The 18,212-nt window shown below is 40.1% G+C and overlaps 1 protein-coding gene across 3 annotated transcripts; it reads right to left on the bottom strand.

The window, feature by feature from the left end:
- Window positions 1-1,106: 1,106 nt before the first annotated feature.
- Window positions 1,107-18,161, bottom strand: arhgef18a (rho/rac guanine nucleotide exchange factor (GEF) 18a). 3 transcript variants are annotated; one of them, XM_056390865.1, is made up of 21 exons: window positions 17,996-18,161; window positions 13,672-13,736; window positions 12,337-12,475; window positions 11,813-11,908; window positions 10,816-10,956; window positions 10,230-10,480; window positions 9,063-9,188; window positions 8,617-8,734; window positions 8,138-8,389; window positions 7,077-7,153; window positions 6,706-6,887; window positions 6,268-6,323; window positions 5,939-6,118; window positions 5,512-5,655; window positions 4,536-4,642; window positions 4,383-4,448; window positions 4,234-4,281; window positions 3,610-4,086; window positions 2,886-3,195; window positions 2,431-2,535; window positions 1,107-2,100 (listed from the first exon to the last, which is right to left on the bottom strand). In XM_056390865.1, exons 4-21 carry the CDS (start codon window positions 11,901-11,903, stop codon window positions 1,946-1,948), a joined length of 2,886 nt encoding a protein of 961 aa, XP_056246840.1. In that variant the 5' UTR covers window positions 11,904-11,908; window positions 12,337-12,475; window positions 13,672-13,736; window positions 17,996-18,161; the 3' UTR covers window positions 1,107-1,945. The 3 variants fall into 3 exon arrangements, with proteins under 3 accessions (XP_056246840.1, XP_056246842.1, XP_056246841.1); XM_056390867.1 differs by having other exon boundaries at window positions 4,545-4,642; XM_056390866.1 differs by having other exon boundaries at window positions 11,813-11,903.
- Window positions 18,162-18,212: the final 51 nt, after the last annotated feature.

Genomic DNA, 18,212 nt, shown 5'->3' with positions numbered 1-18,212 from the left:
GTGTCTTTTCATCACCCAGCCCTCCAGCTGTGGAAAGCTACACTCCTGTTCAGGCTCTGCAGAGATGAACAGCACTCTGACAAAGAGGCTCTTTGTAGCTTCAGCTCAGTTACTCAAAGTGTGAGAGAGTTTCTATTTACTCTGGATCACTTATCTGATCAACTAGCATGCTGTTTGTTGGATCGGTTTGTGCGAAGCATCACGCAGCACCATGTGTGCCTGCATATATTTTGTCATTGGTATCCTTGCTCACAAGCAACAATGTATAACGGGACTAATATCATCTTAGGACACCTATTAAACAGGAATAGGTGTCATAAGATGATATTAGTATTTTTCTAGTTCAAATGAAGTGAAGTTGAACATCAAATGGCCACAACAGCTGTTGAATACTGAACTATTGAAATCCTGTAAGATATTAACTTGTAAGCACAGGATGATGATGTGTGTGCAACAGCAGTGAAGCCTCCAACATCTGAAGCTATCAACCTGATGCTTCATTCACATCTGGTGAGCAGTCAGGAGGCTTATTAACACCTAGTAAGAAAGCTTGAGGGATTGAGGGAAACCAATTCTCACAGTTATTAAAAAATAACTTAACAGCTGTAATCATTCCTTCTGTTCATACTAGCCATTTAAAATCCCTTCCAAACACATGGAAGGGATTTGGGACAAAGTCAGGCGAGACTATCAAGAACATTGTTATGTCAGAGATAAACAAAACAGGGACCCACTCAGCAAAAGCAGCTCCATAGCGCATCTAGAGCTCAACAAGTCCAAAGGAAACCTTTAATCAAATCATATCTACCAAAGTTACACCTGGAGAGTGTTTTCCCTGCTGAGCTTCGGTGGAGAACATAAAGAGATTTTGTCCTAAAAAGACTTACTTTGGAAGATACTCGCATGATTCTTCACACTCATATTAGTGTCGGATGAATTTAAAAGTATAGTTTTGTACAGAATGAAGACCTGTTTAAATGATCACATGGGCACCTGACTATTGTTTTAAAACATTGTGAACTTATCCTTTGAATGTCCTTGATGTGTTCGATTTTTCTTTGCTTCTCTAAACCACACAAAGTCAATCCACAAAAAACACAAGGCTCTAAAGTCAACCATCTTTTTATTCCATGACCCATTAGTTGGGGTTTGGAAGATATTTTACATGGATCCAAGAGGTGACGACTGTCAATGTGTCTCTAGCAGAGAAAATCATCAACATCATGTTAAAAATTAAATTATATCAGGAGATTATTGAACAGGGAATGTCACTCAGAAACCATTCTGTTACATTCTCAAATGTTTCAGCAGCTGTAAACAAACAGTCCTGCTGATACTGTGTCGTGGACTGTCCCTGTGTCCAGCCTTTCTACAAACCCTTTTAACTTACCTCTTGATTAGAACAGATACTGAGGAGCAGGTCAGTACAATTTTCAAAATGATCTGATTCATTCTAAAACAAAATTATGTGCTTTGCACTTCATATCTAAACAGATGTAAACTTGTCAAATCTATAGCTTCCTCACAACACATTTCTCATTCCTTAAATTAAAAAGAAAGCGTACAAGTTACAGACAGCCTACTTTCATTTAAAATAAAAATGATAAAAGAACTTTTTAGGGAAAAAGCTTTGGGCAACAAAGTTTTAGCAACATCTTAAAAAGTTAAAATATTATCTTTCCCAAATGTACAATTGGGTCTAGCTTTTTTTACATTTTTTTCTTATAAACACGTCCATCACTTTGCCTTTTTTCCACAAGTTCAGCTGGTTTCAACAGCTTGCTTCCTGTGATAGAGAACTATAACAGTGACCGATCTTCATATGATACACCTGGACGTCATGAAGTTATGTGCAGTGTCTCTTCACAGCTCTGTCAGTCTTTCCATGTGTTTAAGTCTTTATGCAGAAAGAGGCCTCGTCCAAACTCCAGTCTGTAGTTTATTATTAAAGGAAGATTACCTTCTCTTTGCCCATTTCCAGAACATCTTTGGGGAACGGAGGTGGTGCTGGTGGAGGAGCCTCGTTGCTGCTCCGCTTGTGTGTGCTGAAGGACTGAGACATTTTCACACTGTGGACAGATCCTGGCAGTTTGAACGTATCTGAGGGGAGAATTAATAAAATAAATGAATATTAAAGTTTTTTTCATTAATAATTTTTTTTCCACTTTAACATCTATGAACAATTTTGCCATGATCATACACAGAGACTCAAGGTGAAAACAATACCAGCCCCACTGTTCAGGCTGTGCCTGAAATGGTCATTTTACTTTGTGTGACTGAGCACAGCCGCTGTTTTCTCTGAAGAGGCAGACTGGCGAGTGTTTGACTCTCAAAAGACTTTTGGATAGATTATCAATTCTGATAATTTGCATGGGTGATATCTTTATGACTGGCTGAGTGAATGGCCATCTCCGGTTTCTCTGTCTGTACCTGAATGGTAGATCCTTTGAGGGCTGCCGTTCCTCTTGGCTCTCAGACTGCCGCCTTCTTTCCCCGTCACTCGGATGGGCAGCACCTGGTTAACATCTATAGAGGCTGGATATAGATTTGGGGCACCAAGTTATTTATTTATGATAATTATGTTTTTGAAACCGTTTTGCATGTAAGTTACACACAAACCAAAATCTGAAGGCATTTGAATCTGAGGGCTGATTTGAGTTTGCTGTTTGCTAGCTATGGTGCTAAGCTAAATGTTTGGGACCAACAAATAAGGAAATAAAGTGGTTTCTCTCTCTATATTTAATGTATAGTTCAAATGGATGGATGGCAGAGACCCGTTTTTATTTCTTAAGTAAATTAGGAATAAAAGGAAAAACAAATGGAAAACACACAAAGACCTTGTACTGGAACATAAAGATATGATGTTCACAGGCCTGTGTCCTGACCTGCACTGTGCGTCCTCTGGTGGGACCCCTTCATCTTTAAGGCCTTCTCCTTTCCCTTGGGCAGAGTAGCCAGCTTGGTGGGGATCTTCTGATGCACGGCAGGAGGTTTGTGCACCTGGTTGGTGGTGCTGATCAGGTGGACGGGCAGCTCGGGTTTAACAGGCTGGGGGCTGATGCTCTCCTTACGTGGTGGAACTTTTGGAGGAATTTCCATGAGATTGGAAGTGATGGGCTTTGGAGTAAAGGTCTGATTCCCAAATCCATTCACTATGCTTCCCCTGAATGATGGGTAACTGGAGAGATTCCAGCTCTAGGGAGAAAGAGGAAATGCATTACTCAAACTCTTATCTCACCCTTGACTTCAACCTGTGAAGAGTATCTACTGACTCTAGTGCTTCTTTCTGTTTCTGTATTTTCATTTTTTGTCATTTTAAGATTCTTAAATCCAGTTGTTGAGTTCCTCATCTAAAGTATCAACATTAAATCAAGACTCGGGTTAGCTCTGATTATGTTGTTTTAGAGGATGTTAATCCATTACTGTTATATAGACCTTGCTGACCTGCTGTTCCCTGACTGGATTAAACTTTGATGGAAACAAAATGTTGAAAATTGTCAATATATTTTCAATTTTAGCAAGCAAAGCATTCATCTAAAATAGATGGACAGATAAATACACAGAAATGTCAATAACACTGATGGATATTCAGTGAGTCAGATTCCTCACTTGAGCAGGATCATCATAGTTGGAGTGTCCTGGGTTTGGGATGTACTTTGACTTTAACTTCTCCAAACGCTCCCTCTCCTGTGCGTTTCGCTCCTGCTCCTTTTCCACTGATTTTGTGGACTCCCTCAGCCTCTCCAGGTCCTGCTGGTAGTTTTCCCGCTGCGTCTCCAGCTCGGCCTTCTCCCCATTCAGCTTCTCCTCCCATTTCCTGCAGTCCTCCTCCCTCTGTTGCACTTGAGCCTCCAGAGTCTCAATCTGTATCCTCTGCCGCTCCCTCTCCTTCTCCCAGCGCTGCTGTGCTTCTTGATGCTGAGCCTGTAGCTTGTACAAGTTGGCGAGTTCGGCCTTCTGCTTCTCTAAGTTGCGCTGCTTCTCCTGCTCAAGCAGCACATTGCTGTAATGACGAGCAGGCTGCTGGCTGGCTGTTTGAAAAGCGCGCTGCAGTTCAATCTGGCTGTCCTGCTGGGCGATGACTGCCTGTATATCCAGTATGAACAAACCATAAACAAACGCACAACGGCTTACTTTTATTGTCAAAATCGAATTATATTAATCTCATAATCACACATTTAGCTTCATAAAGATAAACACTTACAGATTTCAGAACAGTTTACAGTGCATTACCTTTAAGCTGTAGAGCATCCTTATGAGCATCATCACCTTGTTATACACCTGCAGAGAAAAATAAGTGGCAGTGGCAGACATCAAAATCAATATGCATGAATGAATACAGAGAGGAAAGTGATTAGCACAATAAGTATTAGCAGGGTTACCTCTGCCTCAGGGAGATGAGTGGAGGCTGAACTGCAGTTTGGCACTGGGAATGTCTCGTCATCAGCCTTGAAGCAAAATAGATGAAGCTGTGTAAATACTTTTACTTTTATTTTTATCACCAGATGAAGGTGCGGTTTAGATCCTGTTCATACTTGACTCACAGACTGTTCCAGGCCTTCAGGACAGTTTATTTCTGTGGTGTGGCTGAGGTGCACTTGACTGCCCTCGCTGCTACCTGGCCTCTCAGCTACATTTCCATCTGAGAATTGTAAATCATACACATCCAAAGTCTGTCAACACCATTACAAAATACATATATTTTCTTTATTTTTGCTGATAAGGGTGTACAGAACAGCACTGCTATATGGTACAGATACACACTGCAAGATGACTTGTTTTTCAGCTCAGACAGTTATTGAGTATTAAACAGTTGCCATTAATCAATGACTGTGTGAAACAGTGTTTTAAGCAGTCCCAGATGTGACCTATATAGTGTATGTAAGCTTGTGGACTGTAGAAAAAAAAAAATTCCCTTACTATCTCTATTGCAGAGGTTGTCAAACTTTTTCACGTTAAAGACCCCTAAACTGACACAAGTTAGACCACAGACCCCCATTTGATAAGATTTTTTCCCAGAGTCTCAAATCCATCAGATAGGGTTTTCACTTTTAGATGTTTTATTACAGAAAGTGTTTGACAGAATATATAACTATTTTGGTCATGGGTTTCATTGTATAGTGAAAATAAATGATTCCCCTTTTTGCTGGGAACCCTCTCAAGGACCCCTGGTGGCCCCCGAACCCACTTTGAGAAGCACTGCTCAAATTTGAATAGATGTTGAAAGATACTATGGGATTCCAGAGAGTTTTAAAAACCAGTGTTGGATCCTTAAATTGCACAAAAATAAGTAAATAAATGAAATATTTTATTAGCTCTCCTCAAAATATTTACTTAGATTTATTGCCGTTTCACAATCCATGCACCTGAAAAATTGTGTAATTTTACAGTGTTAACAAGCCAACAAAAAGCCGTTTTAAAAACCGTTTGCTACTGTACTAGTTTAGCTGTGTGGCCACAGTATGTTCCAATGTGCACACATTATTAAAACGAGAATATAATACAGCTTACTTTTCATGGTGTTTTCATAGGAGTCACTGTCACCCGCTCCAAAGGTCTCGGCCCGCCTGAGCAGCTCCCCCTGCATCTTAATGTCATCCATTACAAGGTCTGGGTCTCTTATCTTTGACAAGAGCAGGTTCAGCAGGTTTTCCACTGCAGACAAAAGAAAAACTGCTTCTTAATCTCCTCCTCAAAAGAGATCATCAGTGCTCTCTGAGTCATGACTGGGCTGTGAGGGAAAACACAATGTTTCACTTTTACTTCAGTGAAACCCTCAGGATTAAAAAACTAGAGTTTTCTCACTGCTACTCACAGCAAAAATAACTTACTGAAAACTGCCTCATTATTCCAGCTGTAACAAACAAAACCAATTCCTAAAACTGAGTCTAACTCTTGACACCAGAGTAGAAACTGATGTTATTGTCTTAGCGCTTACCCTCATCTATGGCTCCTTTGAGCAGCGCCCCCCCCTGCTGGAGGTCAGTAGCATCTCCTCGGAGCAGCAGCCCTTTGTGGGGTGTCTCCTGCTCCATCGCGTTCTCGTAGAGAGCAGCAAAGATCTGCTGCTTCTCTGTCAGACTTTGTATTATCTGGTCATCCCTCTCCTTAAGAGCATCTAGAGAGCAACACCATGAAATAAACAACATGCTTGTCTTAATAAATGCAGTAGAAATGCAGGTTGACTTCGACTCATAAGTGCTGGTATTATCTGGCCTTTATGTTTAGCTTGGTATGAATATGAACAAGTAACCTCGACTGTCTTACCTTGACAATGCTGCAGTTTAGCAATCAGTTCGCGCTGCAGCTCCTTTTGAGGATAGCTGGAGAACACAGACATTTGACTCAGTATTGTCTATCATGATATATTTTAAAAGATACACACACACACACACACCCCCCCCCCCAAATTGGACCAGTTTTTTTTTTCTCAACAAATACACTACTGACAAGACTGCCATGAAATGTGGTTTGTATATTCATGGCTCTCACATTACATTGATTCCCATGACAACCTGGGCTTTCATACAGTGCCACTGTCAGGCCAAGAGTCATCTTTTATCCACACTATGGTCAGTGAAAATGTAGTTCAAAAACTAATGGCCAGATTTTTATAACATTTGTAGAAGAAAGTTTAAATGTAATGTGCAAATTGCCCAATACAACTCATTCTGCTGTCCTCCGAGAACTCATTACTCAGCTTACTGTTCCACAGCTTGTCGTATGAGGGCCGTCCAGGTGATGCGATCCTCTCTGGAGCCTGTGTGGATCTCGTACATCTCCGGCAAGCTGGTGGTGCAGGCACAGATAAGGAACATGGCTTTGTCTTCATGGGCTACTTCTCTAACTATCAGCCTTTGAAGGGAGATCACTGGTGGTTTATTGTCCTGCGTGAGTCGCAATGATAAAGCAGGGGTTATTATGCAAGCAATTATCACGATCTGTCCTGGATCCCGCAAGTTTATAATATTAAGTGTGAACACATCTGTCTTTGGAGCATTCTGGTATTTGAGGGAGCTAAAAACACATTATTGACAGAGTCTCTCTACACAGAATAATGTTTTGGCAGAACTCACCACAGCAGCAAATACAAGCTTCTGATCCTTCTCTTGTAAGAGGAGGAGCACATCTGACAGCAGCACAGCATGGATGTCTGCAGGGGAAGATTAATAGTGCTCAGCATCAAACACTTAAGTACACAACACGTCAAGTACTTCATGTTTAGACTCAAGCTGCCATGACTTGAGTCATGTCTGTCCTGTATTTTGTGCAACTATTCATCTTTGACACTCAAGTAATGATATAAAAATATGCTGCCATACTGGTTCTCTGAATGTTCCGACAATCACAAACGCAATTTGCCCCGAAATTGATCCTCCTATTGAACCGCCAATTAAATAACACAAGGAAACAAGTGCACGTCTTCCTTATTTTAGCACTAATCCACTGAGCTGTCAAGTCACTTGTTACATCATATCAGTAACTTGAGAGTGCAGACCAGTGCAGACAGACACACTCACGGGTTACGTTTTGACCTTTGGTGACCCCATTAGTCATTCCTGTAATTTTAAAGAAAATTGTGTGATGTACAGCCAGGTGACAAATTAATGTAAAAACCAGCATGAGAAGGGAAATGTATTGAATGCAAATCTCAGCCCACATAAACATCTATGGCAGATTTCACACTGAGTCTCTTTGAAGCCTTAATATATAATTTTTTGCTTTGGTAAGGAAGTCAAGGTTTAAATAATCAATGTTCTGTCAAGATTGGACAAGCAGCATTTCAAATGTCACATTTGAAGATGGACGGACCTTACTTAGTTATTATCATCATCATCAAGATTTTTTGTTTGTAATTTTGCCTTTATTGGACCACAAATAAATAAATGATACATTTGTAATGAATTTGTCATTTAACCACAGAAGGAAATGCAATTTTGTTTATTAAACCAGGAAATGCTGTGAAGGAGCCATGTTGTTGGGGAGATTTAGATTACCTTATAAAAAATGTTTGTTTTCCTCATGCTGCAGGGATAAAGTAACAAAACCTTCAGTACATCAGTCTAACTAAATGTTCAATATACACATGAGTAATGGTCACCGGCTGAGCCACAATGTCATTACACTTGCCACAAACCTTTCTGTCTACCGGAGGACTTCCAGGTGACGGCGCCTTCGCGCAGCAGCGTCCCGTTTCCTTGGATTAGATCCTCTCTGCGGAACAGCTGGCCGTCCTTCTGCCGGCCCTGAGATTTTGGCTCCAAACGCAGGCCGATCTCTCTCAGACGAACAAATTTTTCATATTCACTGACCTGATCGTTCACCTCAGAAATGGTGTCTTTGATCCGCTCCAAACCCTGTACCAGAGACTTGTGCTCGTCTGTGTCAGCTGTAAGGAGCATGAAATATATTAATCAACCAGTCTTTATTTACATTCAATGGAAACATACGCAGGACCATCCAGCCAGAATTTGCGTTATCAAAGAAGGCAGCTTATTTGACTGCAGTAATTTCACTTTTACATTGACGACTTATGAGTTAAACACTGAAAGGCTGAACAAAGACTGTAACAACTTGTAAAAAGAGGGAGGCAGGTGAAGAGTGGTGAGATTTTACCTTCAGTGTTCTGGATGATTCGTTCCACTAGGACAGGATATTTTGTGATGCGCTGAGTCACCAACAGAAAACATTCAGGGATTCCCAACCTTCGCACTAGAGGCAGCTGACCCAATTTCTGTTAAAAAAATAAGAAATTGAGCAAATGTATTAGTTAATTTGCTTGTTGTTGAATCATTCAAGTCACAGTTATCTGGCTTTATTCTCGCCAAACAGTTTACTGTTTTGTGTTAAACATCACAAACTAGTTTAGTTTGTAGATTTATCTTTCTTTCTAATAATCACTGTCATTTGTCCTGCCTCTAAGATACTGGAACTCATGCTCAAGACATTCACCTTTTTGCCAACTTCAGTGCATTTTCTCTGTAAAAACCCACAGGCCTCACTGTGTCTTGAAGAACATCACATCCATGAACACAAACTGACCAGCACGTTAGATTGCTTACCCTGATAAGAATCTGCAGCTTCTTGTTGCTCTGCAGCTGCTCCTTGTAGAAGCTGATGGCTTCATTGTGATGCCGACAGAAAACACTGTAACACTCCATCATTCCTTCTCCCAGTGCATCTGAAAACTAAACAAAAAAAACAAAAACAGTGCATTGTGTTTATTTTTTTTTAAAAGGGAAAAATTGAAGGAAGACGAGAGGATCACAACTGTCACATTGAGGATCACACTCTGGAGCATCATTTGACGCATGAGGCATGGTAGACAAGAAATGTTGATTCAAAGTGCTAATATGATAATAACTGATGCCAGAAACTCCAATTCCCAATGAAAAGCTCCACTGGCTCTGTATTCAGGATATTGACCACAGAGGTAAAAATGCTTCAGTAGGAATGTGATGCCAGTGACACAGCATCATTCCTGGGCTTATGGAGCAAAAACACCCATCTGTAGTCACTTTCAGAGTGTTTCAGACATACCAGCCATTCCTAAGGACACCTGCACACTCAGCCAGCACATGCAAAGAGAGTGACAAGGGTGGAGAGAGGTGCATGAATATACTATACAAAGAGTGAGGTGTCGCTATGCAGGAAGAAGATGCGTGTAGTATAAAAATGTTTTTCTCCCTTAATAAAGCCAATATCGTAAAGAAATCTTTGACCTCAGATATAAATAAATGTTGAACCAACTCTCAAACCTGTAACAACAGGTACAAAGCAACAACTGGATAGTGGCAATGTAACTTTACCTTTCAAAATGTAATGTAAAGGTCACCTAAATATAAAAATGTGTTGAACAACCTGTTTATAGTTAATCCATGATCCTTTTCCCAATTGCCTTCAGTTGTTTTGAAGAGACCTTCCATGGAAAAGTACCTGAAGTCCCGGTGTAGTTTATGTTGACATACAAACTTTACTGACATTTCGACCTGAAGGTGAGTAAACAATGACATTTTCTTTTGAAGAACTATTTCTTCAAACTCGTCCTCTGTAACTTTGTATATTTCTAAAACTTCCATCCAAACAAACTTTTCCTTTTAAATTAGAGAACCCAGGATGCCCCCTCTCCATTGCAACCCATTGATTTAAGAAGATCAATTAGATTGATTAAATGCAATTATTTACATGAAAATCCAGCCTGGCATGGCTTTAAAATTACTCTAATGTACCTGAGAGATGAGGATATCCCCCAGCTGTGTTATCTGGTAGTTGTTTGGGCTGCCTTCCTCCTGACTCTGGTTCTGGCGTGCCTTGAGGCAGTTGAGGAAGTGCTGGTGGAAGGTGAGGAGCGTTTCCACCCTGGGGAAGAGCCGCTCCAGCCTGCCTTCCTCGATCAGCTGAGATTGCCTCAACTCATGCACGTAGACATGGAGAAGGATTTTCAAGGTGCGTACATGGTGCATCTCCGTCTGGATCAACTCTGGGGAAAAAAGAGGGATCTATTACTACGTCTGACAGAGGTCCTGGTTGAGTGCCTGCCACTGTCAATGGTACAGTGATGACAACATCCTTGATAAAACTAGCAGGGTGCCTTTGAGCAAAGCATGTCGCTCTAAATTGGGCAAGTGAAGCTGACAACACAAAAAGAACTAGTCACAACAATTCCTGCATATGGAGGCAGACAAAGTAAGACAAAGCAGTACACCAGTGTAGGTCAGAGCTAGTTAGATAAAACAAAACTGCTGTTGCCATTATATTTATTATCTTTACATAAGTGTTTACATAAAGGCCTGAGGTTTAGCCGGTGCAGCCTACCGTAGATGACATCTTGTCTTTTAACAGCCTCTTTGTTCAGGGTCTTCAGGTAGCTCTGCTCCACAGCCACACTCCAGGACTCCGCCTCCAGGTTCTGGGCATCGGACTCAAGCTCACCTCGCAGCCGAGCATAATGGGAATCTGAATGACACATATACAGTCACACTAGAATTTGTATCACAAACAAGGCTTGTGCTTTGTAGTCATATGAGTGTTTATTATTACTGGTCATGTAAGGTTATTTTTAATCATTTTTAAATATAGTAGTCAGTGTTACTTTTATGGCAAAAGTTTTCTTTACATGGATCCAGGTTTTAGTCACTTCGTAGTAACAAAAATAGAGAAAGGTTTAGGTCAACAAATAGAAAATCCATTTAAAGAAAATCAAACTACTGTAGCTACAGCATTACACATTGCACACTGATCTTCCTCGCTGTCCATTAGTGACAAAAAAATACGATGAAATAAACAGCACTAATTATTTCTATCCTTGTTTTGCAAAATTTTACTCATCTTTAATATTCTCAATATTCATTTTGATAAGTTATTTATTTGAATAGTTAATTGTCATTAATATTTGTCACAAAAAATAAATAAAAGTTGCTGTTGGGGTACTGAATGAAAATAGTTTTTGCACATCATATGGTTTTATTGGCAGCTGCATTGGGTCAAAGAGTCTTTACTGTGAAGAAATCATCCTACACACTGTCAATCTAACTTTACTGTCTATATGAGTATATACATTTTACAAGATGAAACTCTTGGGGAGCATTAATTAATATCATTAATGAAGTTATTAAAAGTGAACCTTTGCACAATGTCACATATTTAATAGGAGAGGATTAAACCTCACAGAAATAGACACTCAATCCACATTACAACTACACTGATGTTTCCATCAGCTGTGAAGTTAAATCACACTGTCGTGACAAAAAAAAAGTACAGGGAGCTTTCAGCAGCTCCTCATCCCCACTGACACCGACAGTGACCAGCTGACCTTCTAGGTTGATGGGATCAGTCAAGGAGGAAGCCAGTGACACAGAGTCCTCAGAGGAGAGCTTCAACCGCAGGCCATCCACGTCATCCATCTGTGCTGGAGGGGGTTTAGTTGGTATGTGATGAGATAAGGCTCAGCAGGTACACACACACACACACACACACACACACACACACACACACACACACACACGGCCTTCGGTACTATTGGCTTTTTTCAAGATGGGAGCTACAATCACACTATGATGATTTTTCTTAATTATCTAATGCCAAGGAAATCACAACCATAACGGCACAAGGAAAAATGTCAGCAAAACAACAGAAGACATCACATGACTCAGAATCAGGTTTTATACTGCACATCTCTATCAGGCCCAGAATTAACATGGAAAAACATGCAACTAAGCTTGAATTTCAGTTTTATGTATGAGGAAATGCTAAATCAAGACACTGTCACTTGTACTGGGAATGTGGTCTGCACACAAAGGTACATGAAGGAAAGAAGTTCTTAAAATTTTCACCAACCTGGGACTCTTATTGTTGTAAGAAGAGGAAGCAGGCTGAGGACTGGATTTTTTTTGGGGGGGGGGTCACAGTCATGCCTGGGCTACGGAAGCTGGCAGGGACGCCATTGGAGGCCAGTGGAGAAACACGTTCCCCAGTTCTGGCCGAGAGAAAGAACAACAGGGAAGCAGAAAGAGAGAAATAGTCTGTGAGTAACAGGAGCAGAAACATAAATACCTTGTGAAAGACTGAATGTTAGAGGGTTGAAAATAAGAAACAAGTGCAGATGAATGAGGTTTAAAATAACTGTTACACACAGATGTTTTCCTTGTCTTTTTACTCTGCGTAGATGAATACAGGGGACTTTAGAAAAGACAAAGTTGTCCTCCTGTCTACATTTAACATTTTTAAAGTGTGTCAAGTTTACATCATATACGGCAAGATAACTGACAATAAAAACACACAATAAAGCTAATCACAAAGTGGCAGATTTATGGAAAAAATGAACTGTATTCCACTGTTATGCATTACATCAGCCTAAGTTTTTTACGTGTGTAAAAAATAAACTACAATAACTTGTTTTGTTTATGTTTAATTACAAATTCCCTTTGAATTATTAATTCTGAAAACAGAGCTTTGTACAACATTAACACAACATGACACATCACCACTGACGGTCAAATCATAGATTATCACCCGGAGCCACATTAAAAGTAATGACGATTTCAAGGATCAAGAGTTAATCATGAAACAGGAATTGCAAAACAAGCAGACCATTATTATTTGTTACCTAAAGCCCCACTTTGCTGACTCACAAGCCCTTAAACAAACAAGATACCTACAAAAGAAAAAAGGGCTATAAGTAGACAGTGCATTTCATGGTGCTGAATCCAAACAACAGGCTGCTGCAAAACTACTCTCACCCGGGAACTCTCAGAGGGAACTGGTTTGACAAAATGAGACAACACAACTCAAGTCAGACCAGCTCTCAGGAAAAGACACAACAAAAAAAAATAAATAAATAGGTGCAGTTTCTGTAGTTGCTGTTACCACTATGGTAACAGCAACTACACATGACATGATTTATTACAGTGACATAAGGATCAACATTTTTTTATTCTACTTTAAAAGACACGTTACACTAGATGTTTGTCGCCAAGCTCTTTTCTACTCAGCATTTTCTTCTCGACTTTGAGATACACATCTCTGCAGGGTGGGGTGTGAAAATGTTAACAGTCCATAATAATCCTATGACTGACACATCCTTTCAAATCTCGCTTGTGTTCTTCAAATCTCTGTCCTTAGATGACACTTAAAAGCCGATCATCTCCTCGTCTGCGACTGAAAATTACTCACCTTATCCGTGTAGACGTCTGGCTTTTTGTTTTCCGCAATATGTCTTCCACAGTTTCCTCGTGACACTGGAAAAAACACAAAGGGGAAAAAAATCGTATTAAACCAGTGGATAGAAACGAAAGAGGAAAGTGCAGAAAAAGGTTAGCATTGGATGCTCTTGGTCACAATCTGATTGAATTTGATGCCAACTCCGACAGAGAGCAGAGTGTGTCCCAGTCTTAGTGCAGTGGTCCACAGTGACCTTGCTGGCTGAGTCTGAGTGTCTGTTTGTATGCACATGCTAATGGGCCCTTGAGGGTCAATGAGACTGATCCACAGTTGTGTACAAAGGCCTCCACCTGATTCAGCGGTGGCAAAGCTTGTGGTAAAACAGACAGGAGGAGGAAAGCAGCTCTATAATGTGGGTGGTAACATAAATCACACCGAACAAATAAGCTTTAACAATGCATGACAGAAAATGTTTGAACCTAAAAGGATGGGAGATATAAACATGGACAGTAGTCACAACAGCTGCAAACTGCATTCTAGTTATATCTATATCTAGTTTTGAAGAAAGAGTTTTGAAGAAAAGAAGCAGTTGTTCCAAGTCAGACACACCCAAAACATACATACCATGTTTGACTAAAGAATTTGTGGCACAAACTCACACGGGAGCTCCCCAGCTAACGTCTAGCGCACCTGCCTGACACACTGACACATGCTGCAGAAAAAGACCAGAAACCTCTGTGTCTGCAGCACACAATATTGTGTATAGCGTTTTGTTTGTGTCCTTAAAAATCAATCCTAAAAATCAAAATACACTGATAAATAATGTGGTGCACCTGAAAATATGAAATTGCTCTTTGAAAAGCAGTGCTGTTCTGTTTTCATCTTTCAGTCTGTCAGACTAAATGTGTTTCCTAGTGCTGCTCAAGAAGAAGGCCAAAGTAGAAAGGCTGCACATCAGTTCACTTCTTAAAGGGCATTCGAGCACTGACTGTGTTCAGAGGGCTATAAGCACAGTAACCTTTTCATTTTGGGTACATTATTTTTGGGCTGGGGGGGAGTTAAGGGTTCAAAAAAGTCATAACAAGCTAGACCCACCAATAGATGGTGGCACCAGATGAAAAGTCACCAAGGTCATTAAGATTCGTCCTCTAGGAGCCATGAAGGTCTGTACCTTCTGTCTGTCTGTGGGGCTGCACAATTAATCGAAACATAATCAAAATCGCAATATGGCCAAGTGCAATATCCAAAAGGAGCTGCAATTTCTTTTTGATAAAAGGTCAACTGTGTGACAACATACCATAAATGAAGCATTGTGGTGCTACAGACATGTCCTGGCCTACAAATCATATTCTCCAGATGTAAGGGAACACACTTATTTGGTACAAGAACCAACAGAAATCCCATCATCATCATTTTTTTTTTTTTTTTTTTTGCAAATGCAAAAATTAGCATTCCAGCTGAAATCATGACCAGCACCACAATGCTAATGGTGCTAACAATGCACAACAATGTTGTGACACATTTTACCTTTATCAAAAACTGCAGCCCCTGCGATTTAGATATTGCACTTTGATAGTGCACCCATATTGTGATTTCAATTATATTTTGATTAATTGTGCAGCCCTAGTTGCTAGTATCAAATTCTTGTTTTGTCCTGAAAACAAAATTATAGAGGAATCACAATGTCCCAGTTTGTATTACAATACTCTGCCAAATAAATCATATGATATTGGACATTACTCTTCTGTTCTCTGGGGATAGAAATAGAAGAAACTTTATACTTTGGACTTAACTGATCACACAAAAGTATTTTCTATATGATGGTTTCCAAGTACCATATGCTACATTTAAGATCTACAAACTTCCCCAGCAAACGAACAAAGCAAAAACAACTTTAGAGTGCCACTTGCTTGAAAACTTTTCCCCCAAGCCTTAGTTTCATATTACTTTCTTTAAAGTCTTGTTTCTAAGCCTCGTGGTATGTTACAAGCCATATTGTGGTTGTATGGATCAGCCCCGTGTTGTGAGTGGCAGCCACACCTCAAATGATTCACTCTGGGTGGAAAGGGAGCAGAGCAGCATGAAATACAGGTCATTCCCTGAAGAAACACAAGAGACAAAACAAGACCAACAAGTCTGCCAAGTATCCTGCAGAGGACTGAGAGATAGGGGAAAAACTGCTAAACGCTGTGTTTGTGGAAAATTGCTTCAGCTAAAAAGACATGGGTCCTAATTACGCTACCAACAAAACTATCAGAACAAGTCAGAGTTACTGATGTTCTGTCATTACATGACAAAGTGAAAGGGCCCGATGGTCTTCTACCGACCAGGTTATCGATGGTTAACAACCGTGAAACTATAACCATTAGCATGAGGAAGCCATAGAAGCTGACAGAAAGAACACAACATCGCTCTCGTTCCTGATAAACCCCAGAGGCTGTATTTGTTTCACATCATCACAGGGATATTAATTTATCAATAACAGAAAAAACTGATGACTGACATTGGCCCTCCCTTATTGCAAGAGGTATTTATTGCAGTCTGTGTTGTGGTCACATGCACCGGCCTTGACATGGTTTACTTATTAACTTCCAGATACTGGTAGTGCTTTTATCTTTACTGTGCCAGAAACACATGCCAATGTGTTTCTGTCAGTATGAACTGGTGAATCTTACCCCCTCAATCTGAAATGAAAGTCAATCTGCTTTTAGTTGTTGCAGTCTCAACTGACCTCTCAACACCGGCATAATACTTTAATTTAATACTTATATTTAAAACCATGAGGTCCCACACCTTCACCTTCTTCGGCCCTTTTAATACTCACAACTTCCAATGTTCATACACAATTTACATAATTTCTTTCAGTGATTACACTCCATCTAACGTTCCCTTTTAGTTCACACTTGAACTGACAATTTCTTTCAAGACCTCTACTTCTACTGACACTTCCAGCTCAGTTCATCATGTACGCTTCAATGATTTCATTTCCTTTCAGTGCTTGAACTTCAACTTTACTCAGGGTTTCTATTAAATTATTAAATACACATTCAGTGCTTAACTGTAATTTGTTTCAGCACTGACATTTTGACTGCCATTGCAGTTTCTTTCAGTAATTATATTTCGACTACAACTTCAATCACAGGCACATTATGAGAAATGGGTCCCGGGGCACAGACAGGTAAGAGGGCCCCCACCCCTCCTATATAGGACCCCCACACTTTGTGTTTATTTGTTGTTTTGCATCTGTGGTTATTTTGTATATATTTGTAGAAGTTTTGCATCTCTTTGTGGTTGTTTTGCCACTTTTTTGGACTGCTTTGCACATCTCTCGTTTTTTGTTTTGTGAACGCTAAAACAAACTCCATACAAAGTCAACCATCCATGACTTCAACTACAACTTTTTCAGTATTTTGCTTTTCCAGATGTTTTAACTGCAAAATTTGAGCAGTGTTTCTTGTCTTTAATCCTTCGTTTTGTTACTGTGATTTTAACAGTTGACGTTTCATGTCACTCCGCGTGTATCACAAGGCACTATTTTTTGTGAAATAGTTTTAACCATTACATTTTCATATCATTCCGCGTATATCCTAACGCACTATTTTTGTAAAATCTTGTGTTTTGTTACTGCAATTTTAACCTTTAAAGTTTAATATCATTCCGAGTATATCGCAACGCATTTTTATTTATTTTTTGTGTGTGATATCTTATGTTTTGTTGAATCTCTGATTTTGGGGGAGTTTTGCAAGCCGTTAAAAATAAAGTTGGTTTGACGCCATTAGTGTTTTTTATGGGAATGAAGAAAGCCATGGCGCTAGCAGCACATTGAATCAACAGAGACAGGTGTGTTGGAGTATCAGTGTATAAGACAGAACAAACAGGTGACAGGTGTGAAGTTAAGAGTCGAAACAGGAGTGGCTGCAGGTGACTACTTATTAGCCACCTACACATATTCCCACGTTTACTAAGTTAGTGCCTTCGCAAATGGAGATTTGGTAGATGGACGCTCACGCTACTTTAGCTAATAAGCTAGTAACCGAGATGACGACACTGGCTTTAAGTTGTTCAAAGTCAAAATTACGACGTAGAAGAAAGGAAAAAGAACAACTCGTGTTATTTTACCACCGGATCATGTCGAGTCAGTAAAAAAGCAAGAAGTCACCTTTTGGAAACAGCTGTTTTCATGGTCGCGGTGTATGTTTTACACTCCAATAACGATACGTAGGTCAAATACTCAGTAACTAAACCCAATGTAGTCGCTTATCAACTTGTTTGTCGTGTCCGTCCAGTTAATTCCCTAACAAAAGCAATTCAACAACCCAACAACAGTTTATCTTACCTGGTGTAAAGCAGCAGCTGCACCAGGAGCAAGAAGCACGACTTAATTTCTACTATTTCCAGGCAAAGTTTCTCTAAAACTTCCAATTGAAAGGAGAAACAGTGATAATGCCTCTTGCGGAACAAGTGCATAAGTAGATGGAAATGGAGCTGTGGGGAGGGAAGAGGGTGTTTAAGAAAGAAATCCCAGCCTCCTCTGGATGGGCCCTCCCTCTCCC

This window comes from Seriola aureovittata, chromosome 12 (assembly GCF_021018895.1).
Source record: "Seriola aureovittata isolate HTS-2021-v1 ecotype China chromosome 12, ASM2101889v1, whole genome shotgun sequence".
Classification (NCBI taxonomy): Eukaryota; Metazoa; Chordata; class Actinopteri; order Carangiformes; family Carangidae; genus Seriola; species Seriola aureovittata.
Note: the sequence above shows the minus strand (reverse complement) of the source record. Positions and strands in the feature narration are given on the sequence as shown.

Coding starts and splice junctions, on each gene's coding strand:
- arhgef18a (XM_056390865.1), bottom strand. CDS start 11,903: ATGGATGACGTGGATGGCCTGCGGTTGAAGCTCTCCTCTGAGGACTCT. Junction 4,282..4,382: donor CTCATCTCCCTGAGGCAGAG/GTAACCCTGCTA, acceptor TTTTCTCTGCAG/GTGTATAACAAGGTGATGAT. Junction 3,196..3,609: donor ACTATGATGATCCTGCTCAA/GTGAGGAATCTG, acceptor CTTTCTCCCTAG/AGCTGGAATCTCTCCAGTTA.